Source organism: Drosophila virilis, chromosome 3 (assembly GCF_030788295.1).
Source record: "Drosophila virilis strain 15010-1051.87 chromosome 3, Dvir_AGI_RSII-ME, whole genome shotgun sequence".
Lineage (NCBI taxonomy): Eukaryota > Metazoa > Arthropoda > Insecta > Diptera > Drosophilidae > Drosophila > Drosophila virilis.
Genome location: NC_091545.1, coordinates 10,318,161 through 10,329,090, shown reverse-complemented (window position 1 = coordinate 10,329,090; position 10,930 = coordinate 10,318,161). Strand labels below are relative to the sequence as shown.

General features: G+C 43.2%; 1 protein-coding gene across 1 annotated transcript; it reads right to left on the bottom strand.

The window, feature by feature from the left end:
* Positions 1 to 6,253: 6,253 nt before the first annotated feature.
* LOC6622641 (myrosinase 1) lies at positions 6,254 to 10,811 on the bottom strand. Its single transcript, XM_002046983.4, has 4 exons — positions 10,507 to 10,811; positions 9,700 to 9,901; positions 7,331 to 8,224; positions 6,254 to 6,941 (listed from the first exon to the last, which is right to left on the bottom strand). The coding sequence occupies exons 1-4, from the start codon at positions 10,578 to 10,580 to the stop codon at positions 6,444 to 6,446; spliced, it is 1,668 nt and encodes a 555-aa protein (XP_002047019.1). The 5' UTR covers positions 10,581 to 10,811; the 3' UTR covers positions 6,254 to 6,443.
* Positions 10,812 to 10,930: the final 119 nt, after the last annotated feature.

Here is a 10,930-nt window from a genome sequence, read left to right as displayed (position 1 = left end):
AGAGGCAAAGGGCAGCTATTGGAAACTAGTTAGATGATGCAGCAAGAGTCGAGATAGGCTAACTAGGAAATTGTTTTTACTATGTTTGGTAAATAACATTAACAGATAGTTCATTAGATGTAATTAAGTTGTTGCTGATCGAGATTTAAACGTGGAATTAATTGCTCCAAGTTTAATCTTTCATATGTCTGCTAAACCTTTCCGATATTGATGTATTCGGTTCACGGCTTTAACCAACTTCATGTTTTGATACGAAGCTTTTTTATAACAAATCTCAATTCAAATTTTAAAAGGCCCGTTCTACTGAAAATATTGGATTAGGTAAATATTTTCAAAAAGAAATTGCGGGCTAGATTTTATTTTGTTCAAAATAAGTCTTAGACTATGCATTGCTGTCGTTTTTGATAGAGTTCTAGAGTTCGGTTCATAGAAAAACATAAATATTGATTCCGTATGTAAATCGATTCAGTTATATCAAGATTTAGTTAGAGTTCTTGCATCCCTCCGGAAACGCGAACGCCTAATACACTCCTGAGCCAATAAATCTGTACAACAAACTCCAGATGAGCTATAAAAACAAAAAAACAAAAGGCGAAAACATGCAAAAATCAATGAACTTGAGTTTCGTGCCATCAAAATATACAAATAATGGAAATATATTTGTGACGAAGATGCGCATCAAATGGAAAATCCCCTCGTTCACCCTACGCCAAACCGAATCCGATAGCCGAAACTCAATCCCGGGAGCATTTAAGGCATTCCCAAATGCTAAGGGTTGAAATGGAAAGCTACCCTTGCACGCAAAAACTGCAACTGCACTGCATGCAACAACAACAACAACAGCAACAAAAACAAAAGCAACCCCTAAGCAGGCGGCAGTGCCCCGGGCACATTCACGGATTCCATGGAATGGTGGCGCATTTGCAGTGACAAACAGCAATAAAAGTGCGATATCGAGTCGATCGATCAATAGGCAGTTACACACACAGATACACACACTCACACACACACTCGCACAGCATTGCGTGAAATTTCAGACAAAGCGGCGCGCGACGTTGTCCAAACGCCGCTCCGCCGCCTCCCCGCACACGACCGAGATCCGGAACAGCTGCGCAGGCGCCACAGTCGTAGCCTCACATCAATTGGTGGTTGTTTTTTTTTTTCTTTTTTTGGTTTCTGTCTTCCCATTTTGTTGCTTGGCCAAATTTGGTACAGTTGCAGTCGCAGCACATCTCACCAGGTCTGTCTCCTGGTCTGTCACTGTCCAGGCCCATGGCTGTGCCCGTAAAGGGGTGACAACAGCAGCTCGTTTGTGCAATTTGTTGCGCAATCAATCCGCGCCGCGGCCCACGTCTTGTGCTTGTGGATAATTGGCTTGTCATTAGGCCGTGCGACACAGTTCTGCACAGATTGGGTGCATTGAACCCGCTCAAGAATCCCTAGTTAACTTTCCAGCTGTCCGAGGAGCTTGGCACGTTCTTGGCCCTATTACGAACCACCCTTAGCACCGTTTTCTTACAATCGCAGCGTTGCCTGCGCTGATAATTTATGACGCCGATTGTTCCATAGAGTTTCCTGTTCCTTCCCTCCATTTCTCTCTGTTTTCCTCACTCAAGGATCTGTTAACCAGTTTGGCTTAGAAATCATGTGTAGATTACAGCATTTCCCATGCTCGGGGCAAAGTTCGCATCAGATTAACGACAAAAGCAATTTATATGCCGAGTATTTTCATGGATATCTTTTATGCTCACATGAGTCTATAGCAAGCTCCCAAGCGCTGGTTGTCCACGCCAATTACTAACTGTCTGGGGGGACAGCTTCAGAGCTCCATTGACATGGATAGCATTTAACGAGACCACAAAAGCACAGCCCAAAGATACTTTATGGCTGCTTATCGGCGAAAATTATATCCACAGAGGGTGCTGGTACGTAAGTGCTTTAATGTAATCTTCTCGTACATGGATGGGCGGCTGGAGGGTGGAAGCTGGACGGGGGCTTGGCATGGCAGAGCGGGACAATTTTGTCAGTCATATGGGGGCAACACTTCCGAAGCGATCTGAATACTATTTCAATCAGCGCCAAAGTGTTCACAGCTGTAAGTGCTTTATTGGATTTCGGGTGTGGAAAATTGCGCAATTAACTGTTTGATTGACTATTGATAAAGGGTTAATCAATGCTACATATAATAGATAGATTTTTACATGTGCCCGCATCGACATGGAAGCTCTCTCTCTCTCTGATTGCATTTTGGGTGTAAATGTTAATCAAATTAGGCACAGGCGCAATCAGTGTACACATTGTTATTATTATATTACTATTTGTTGGCATTGAAAAACCATTTTTCTATATTTAAAGAATCTGACAGCAGTTTCCCTTGCTGCAGTTGAACATTTGGCTGTTATTTAATCCTTTTCGTTTATTGGTTTCATTAGTTTTTCTCAGCTCTCAGCACGTTCCGAACAGGCAGATGTGGGACTAGTGCTCAAATGCCTTGTTCGCAGGATTAGTCTGATGCTTGTTGATGTGGCTTGTCGAGGGCGTAGCGGGTGGTTGCATTCGGCATGTGTGCTGATTCTTGCACTATTGTGGCACCTAATCCGTATTAATTTTCAATAAGTGCAATGAGGTCTATAAATGTTTGATAAATGGCTCAGCAAGCTGCGAATCAGCCACGAGCTGAGCACGTGACTGGAAAGCAGCTGCTGACCTGGTTGATGGGTTAACAGCCCCAACCGCAGGATCAATCCGCTCGTGCTTAGTGTTGGTTTTCAAGGATTTCCGAAGCAGAAGGAAGATATTGGTTATATATATATTCTTAAATTAAGTATTTTTAAGGCTAGTTCAAATTGATTTACAATATTTGTGCGGCATATTTTTAGAGCGTGCTTTGGAAATAATTCAAATGTAAATTTTTGATGCATACTTTTATGCGCACAGATAATGTTATGTTAGCTAACAGCCGCTTAACATGGCAATATAGTACATTAACAGGCAAGTTTAAAAATAACATCCGGCTGATGTTAAGGACTTAAACTGGAGCCAAAAATTCATTTTATAAATTAGCGTAATGCCCTTTGAATAAACAGCCAGCTAGGCATCAGAATTATGCATTCTGTGCCTCGTTTCCCCTCGAGAAGTTCGTGCTGCAAAATCTTTTTCGACATGAAAGCTGATGTAATGCACTTGTAAAATTTCATCAGCCGCAAAACTTTGCAACTTGCAACTCGTCTCATCTTGTTCGTGCGCTTTCCCTGTTTTGTTTGTGTTGTGGTTTGTGCATTTGTTTTAATAATTTTTAGTGCTGCACTTCAGCTAGGGTCCAGCAACCCCCCATTGTAGCTGAGAGCTGACGTAAGAGCAGGCAGCAGGAGCGTCGCTCCAGCAGGGGTTCTGCTGGTGCACAATGCATTTAATTAAAACAAGTTTTGAGACAGCTTGTTATTGGGCAGCTGATAAGAGATAAAGAAAATGAGATACTCTGACTTTGGCCAATAATTCTTATCATTTATGTCGCCAGTTATTCGACAAGAAATGTCTTTAAGTGAGATGAGTTTATCTCTTGTAGCTTCAGCTCTGTGACTCGTGCTGCAATCATTCTTGATTCTTATTGCTCGTAGCTCTCACTTGTGCATCATTTATCTTAATTAGTAGCTCGCCCTCCCCCCGTTGTACAACACCCATGCCCGGCGTTACCTGTAAACACTTCAGACGAACAATGCTCCAGACTCCGAGCGTGTATCTCATTTATATATACTTGTATCTACTTAGATTTGTTGCCGGCAGGCGCCTCTCGCTCGTGACTCTCGTGCCAACAGGTGCAGCTGAGCTCGAGACTGGAGAGACCTTTGCCAGCCCCTTTCCCTGGGCTCCCCCCTGGGGCTGTGGCTGTGCGGTTTTCCTAGTTTTCAGTTTCAGTCATATATATACATATATATAATTTATGGCAAGCTTTTCGTGTGACTTAAACGCCAAAACAATAAATCCAAGTAAATGCTAATAAAATTCAACTGGGAATGCTGTGCTCGGCTGTTACCGACTGCACAACACTCTATTATCAGTGCGATTGCCAGGGCTCCAAGTTCAATAAATTTTCGGTAGCTTTTTTCAGCTCCCAGGTTCGGTTCGTGTACCTAGTTTGCAAAAACCCTGAACCCAGGATTTGCTTTACATTTTGACTTATCATATTCAATTTTTTATTCACAATTGCCCTTTGTTCCCTTTGAAAATATAGCAAGATGTGAATATTTTCATATACAAGATGCGGGCTAGATATAGTCTTTGCCTTATATTGTCATTTACCAAATATGCTTAGATAAAAGCCTTATAAATCGAGGCTGGGTTTTGAAATGTTTTGTTATCTTGAGGGGTATTTGGTAACTATTTTGTATCATTCGTAAACCTAATTCAGAAAAATATCTATTTGACATTTTGTTTGCCGGAACCAAAATACCCTTTTCAATATTGTGGAGAGGGTATAATAAGTTAAAATGCTGTAGGCGCTGCCCAAATGAAAGGCAACTGGTTCTGGTTCCGTCTCGAACTTTGATTCTATTTCTGGTCACTTGAAATGCTTTGAAAGTCAACTAGGAACAAACACAACAACAACAACAACAACAACGAGAACAACAACAACAACGAGAACAACAAGAACAAAAGCAAATAATGCTTTAATCGTATATTGAAAGCAAAATCTGTTGATTTGTTGACTGCTGCTACAAGCGGATGTGACATATGAAATGATACGAGGAACTAGCCCAGAACTGGGGCCGAGAACTTGGGCTTGGGATCGTTTAGACAATATGCCCTCATATGCATAAGCACAGAGATTTAAATATAATCATTTGCTAAAATGTGTGTTTTATTATAAGCATATTCAGGTTCATGCTTGGAAGCTAACCACCCCTACAATTAAATTATTGAAATGCCTGAGAATCAGACAGAAACAGCTGGTCCCCAGCTTTGATCTATGGAGCCGGGGCCATTGCATAAACACGGACTGATCTGCTGATCGGCTATCATCGGGGCGCATTGTGCTGTGGATAATAGCTAATAGCTTATGCCCATTAGAAAATGCTCAACGAAACGTGGCCTTTTTGTTAGTCCCCCAGACAAAAGGCTGGCCAATTTTCTGTTTCTGTTTGTGACGCTGATTTTTGATTTGTTGCGGAAACAGTTCGAGACATTTGGTTTCTATGCTTAATGGGCCAGTGTAAAATGTCTTTGACTTTTGATATGTAAAAGTTAATCGGATCAACTGGAACAACCCTCCCAGCAAATAATCTTGATGTGGCCGTGACTTCGCGCCGAGCTCTTAACTTGTTAACAACCGATTAGCCACACAAACGCACCTGAACGTGTTTTATATTATTATTCTACAGAACAAACAGCCCGTCCTTGAATATTCCAGCAGCCAGCGTTCTGGGCACTTTCAAATTAACTCAAACAGCGAAACGCTTCTCTCTTTTTAAATAAGTTAAACCATTCTAAAGTCATAAAGGCACAAGCTCGACGCTATTATTATAACAAATATCTAGCATTTGTAGCTGTTTTGTCTGGACTTTTATTTATTTTTTACTTTTTTTTTTAATACTTTTTATACACTTTACGTAAAAACCCAGTCTTCCGTTGCTTCTTCATTTCAATAATTGCTTTGTAAGCTAAAACAAAATCTTTATTCTCTTCTATTTCAATTGTTTATTTCCCATTCCAAAATCGTTTCTATAATCTTGTAGAGGGTAATCTAACTTTGTCATGAAATGTATAATGCTTATAACGCTTCATAAAGTATATAATTTTATATAGTCTAGATCGGCATCAACAGCTGACTTGATAAAGCCATGTATTACTGTATGTAGTCTATCAGTTTTAAAGGTCCGTCGTTCTGTTGCCGGATCGGACTATATCTATATCATATAGCTGCTATAGGAACGATCGGTCGTAAAGTAAGTTCTTGCATGGAAACCATTTTATGAGCTCATATTATCTGGCAGTATACCGGTGGATTCTGTCTTTTATTCTTGGATCTTTTAGATTTCTCTCTCTCACTCTGTCTCTAAGTACTTTGTGCCCTTATTTGAAAGAGCATATCGATTCCTTCTGATAATATTATTTTACGTCCAGCCGGCTGCATCCATACAAACTCCTGGTTACCAGATGGAGTAGCCCCTGCGTACGCATAGGTCTGTTTCTTCCATTTGGATTAAATCGAGAAAACCTTTCAAATAACAGCTAAATACATTAAAAGGCATTGCAGTTAATTTTCAAATATCACAACAATTGTTTATTCATTTTGAGTTGTTTTCTTAAATAGTTTTTAGAAATATATATACACAATATACAATACATTCCGTCTAAGGAAACCTAGATGCTATGTCTAAAAATACTTTGCAACAATATGTGGAAAGAGCGCTTAAGTCGTTTCATATGGCAAGGAGCGGCATTCTCTAGGAGTGCCACGCAAGGACGACGCCCAGCAGAAGTGCCAGACTCCAGCTGAATGTCGCAGCCGCGTTTGCTGCCGCCTCCGTCTCCAGCGCGGGCAGACGGGCGGCGACCACCAGCTGGTGCTCGTCCAGCGCAGGTCGATAGCTCCAGTCGATGGCGTTCGTCTTGCAGATGTTGGCGAAGACGCGCGCCGAAATCTTGGGCGTGCGTGTGCGATTCGGCGCACTGAAGTCTACATGATAGAGACCGAACTTTTCCGTGTAGCCCGCCTTCCACTCGTAGCTGTCCATCAGGCTCCAGGCAATGTAGCCGCTGACATTGGCCCCATCCTCGATGGCATCCAGCACGGCGGACAAATAGAGATTATGGTAGTCGACACGGGCGTAATCCTCCAAGCCGCCACGATCGCTGACGCCGTTCTCCGTTACAATGATCTCGGGTCCGTTGTACTCGCGATGTATCCACATGAGCAGGTTGTACATGCCCTTGGGATAGACCTGTATCAAGGAGAGAGAGAGAGAGAGAGAGAGAGAGGAGGGGAGATGTGTGTGAGTTAAGCATCATGGGAAATCTGTTTGGGGTTCATTCAACCCAAAAGGGGCGCAACCCTCGAGCCCAACGCTCGAGCTCGAGTCACCCCCATTTTAATCTTGGCTAAGTAGTTGATGGCCACCCTCTGGCTGCAACACCTTGTCATTATTCATTCATTCACGGCACAAATTAAATTGTGGAAAGCATCTTGTGGCTTGCCCCACCCTCAATTATGGCGTCCAGCCCATTCGAGTATTAGCTCATCCCAGCTGATTAGCGAGTCCGCCCCCGGACAACCATCTGCTGGCCACTTAATTGCGGTTTGTATTATTTATAGTTAGCGCAGGTGACTTACCTTGAGCCAGAAAGAGCCCGAGCCGGGCCAGTCCACGCCAGCTTGACTCTCGACAACGCCCATGTCGTGATTGAACGAGGGTACGGGAAACTTGCCGGTGTTGTTGTGACCGTTCGGAGTCACCAGGTTGCTGGTGTACGAGTTGATGCCAAAGAAATCGGAGGTGCCGCGAATGCGATGGATCTCCTCGTTGGTGAATTCGGGCAGACGGGAACGGGCACCGAATCCCTGCTGCTTGCTGAGATTGCGAATGCGCTCGATCATGATCTTGGGATAGTTGCCGTGCTTGGAGAAGATGGGATGTGCAAACCAGCCCACGTAGAACTGCACGGCCCGGTCCGAGGCCTCGCGATCCTCCGCAGAATCCGGATTCCTCGGCTCTGGCCACGAGGTGTCCAACGTAATGCCAATGCGACCAGCCTGACGCGGCTGGAAATGTTCGCGATACATGTGCACCACCTCCGCATGTGCCTTGAGCAGATTGTGCCCGCACAGGTAAGCGGGTATGCCCGGGAAGTTGTACGAGGGCGCCATGTAGTCGACGCCGTAGCCGTGCTCGCACACATGCCACGGCTCGTTGATGGTGGTCCACAGCTTGACGCGATCGCCGTACATCTCGAGCACCAGACGCGCATAGTCCTTGAACAGCGGTATTATCTCCGGATTGGTCCAGCCGCCCAGCTCCTGCAGCCGCTGCGGCAGTTCCCAATGATAGATGGTCACCATCGGCGTGATATTGTATTTGAGCAGCTCGTCAATCAGATTGCTGTAGTACTTGATGCCGGCGGTGCTCACTTGGTTCATGTAGCCGCCGGGCATGATCCGGGGCCATGACAGCGAGAAGCGATATGTGGTCACATGCAGCTCCCGCACCATCTCCACGTCGCGTCGCCACTGCAATGGAACAGCAGAAACGCAACAATTCTAGATAACAATCCCAAAAAATAAACGTTCGACTAAGCAGCAGTCGCCTTCAGCTGGCCAAGAATGTCAGGTATTTTCCGAAAAACCAGTTGGCGACACATGCAAACCACGACATGGTCACGGGTTTTGTTTGTTTATTTTTATCTACTTTTAATTTATTTTCTATATGGCTAATTTTGTGCCTTGCATTGAGACAACAATTCGACACGCTAGAAGTTGGCCTGGGGCTCCAACACTGCGTTGGCAGCGACATGGGGGCGTCGCCCCTTTCAGCTGGCCGGGCTTGGATTCATTTGTTAGCCGACAATGACCACTAAACACAACGAGACACCTGCTTTAAAACTGGCATTAGTTGGCATATTGTGCCACGCCATTGAGAGCTCCGCCAACATAACATATATCGCGCATTCATGTCTTGTGCTAAATCGATTTATCAACAATTAAATATTAGTTAGTCGATCTAAAATATGGTCCATAATGCTGCCGATGACATTGTCAATGGAAATTAATTGGATTTGCATTGTTGCTTTTCGCATCTCATTTATGAAACGACCTTCTAAGTATCTCAAGACCAGGATCCTTTCGGGGTTTGTTAGTTTGTTTGTTGCTCAAAAGTTCTTTCAACAAATATTTGTATTTTTAAGATTTGGGAATGTGTTTTAAACAACTGAACTTTGAAATTTACTCGTTTCTTTTATCTTTAGTATCTTATCGAACTTCCTGAACGACATTTTCCATGAACTATTTAGGTTGCTTATTACCAATTTTACTCTTACATAGTTGGGAAATATTTAAACAATATTTCAATTTCCGACTCTCTCTGTAGCACAAGCCTGAGATTTGAACCAGCAATCTGCTGCTGTTTTCTGAGTTTTCTTGAATAGTTATCAATGTTCATTCATTAGAAACCAATTCATAAGCCAATTGAAGTGCTTAATCTTCAAGACAGCGCAATGATACAGGCAATCAGCGAGAACTTATCAATGAAGCATGACAATTAGTGGCCATTAGTCAGAGTTTTTAAATATGATTCGACTAGGCTAAAACGCGCAGCTGACAAAGTTAATTCAAGTGCAGGCCACCAAGCGAGACATTTACAAAATTTGCATAGTTCTCTCTGTAGTGTATATTGCACATAAATCTGAATCGGTGACCCACCTGAACAGACACCTGTGCTGCTGCTGTGCTGACAATGACTAAATTGTCGAACAGGGTTTTATTTTCAGCTCTGATTAATTGAGTGTATGCGTTTAATTAATGGCTGCGCTTGCGACCGAGGAAAGTTAAGTGTCGGCTAAGGGGCCGCGAGGAAACTCGCATTCCATCTAAATAATTCCAGTTCGATTACCTCAACGTGTACTGGAGCTACAGTGTAACCCTTGACCCGTGATGCGATTGCCCGGTTATGCAATTCAGTTTTATGTGCCACGGAACTGGCGCCTTACCTGATGATAGCTATCCGCTGTGATATCGCCGTTGGATTGATCGACTATCTTCTCGGGATTCTTGTGTGTCATATAATCCCAAATGGACTCGCCCTTGTCGTCCGCATTCCAGCCGCCCTCAATCTGATACGAGGACGAGCCGACGCCCCATAGAAAATCATTCGGAAAATGACGCGCGTTGCTCGTTGGACTGCCAAGGGTGCTGTTGAATTAAAACAAGATCAAGGAAAAATTTACATAAATATTAAATTTTGTATTTAATGTGAGGTTCAAGATGGGGCAATCTTTGGCAATGAGCTGTTAAACGTTAAACTGGCATTTGGTGCTAATTGTTCATATCAGAAACCAGCCGAGCGCATTGTCATTCCTAATTTGTTGCTTACAATTCAAAACAAGTCGAAATCTGACAGTCGGGCCTAACCGACTACACATTACGCATTCGTGTACAATTTGAGAACATTTTAAGACAAAAATCTATATACATTCGATTCGTAAAGGAACTGAAACTGTGCAACATATAGATGCCAAACCATATCGTAAAAAAGCGTCTCTAGCCACAAATATACTCTTTCAGGCTTGCGAACAGAGTATAATAATAAATGTGAGGACAAGTTTTAATTTTTGAAATTTATATTATATAAATGCAATTATGACTTGAGAGATGTTGTGTGCATAACAGCATATTTTGGCACGTAAGCTTGAGCTTGAGATCTCACTGCAAATCCCCAATCAAGCCAAGATCAAGGCGCACTTGGACATAATCCCAACTGGTTTGGACAACAGGTATGGTTCAGTTAATAGACTTACGCGGCGGCTGCACAGCGACTGCTCTGCTCCAGCGCCAGGGCGAGAAGCGTGATCTTCAAAAGCATTTGCCACATGGTAATTGATGTATATATCTATATATGATAATTTTCTAAATATTGTCACTCTTTTTGTCACTTTATGTCCTTGCACACGAAACTTAATCCTGCGGCGACACTTTGCACAACTTCAGCAACTTCAGCGATTTGAATCGTTGACTTCTTTTTTGTTGGCAGTTTTCGCGCGTTTTGCGTGCGATTTTTGTACGTCTGTTCGCGAGTGTCTTGAGCTCGAACGCGAAACGCTTACAAATGAGTGCGGCTGCTTTTATATCCTAGCATTTTAAAGCGTTGCGATCGCTCAATGAGAACCCCACAGATAAAAAAAAAATAAAACGACGAGCGTCAAAACTCACCTCCGAACGGGT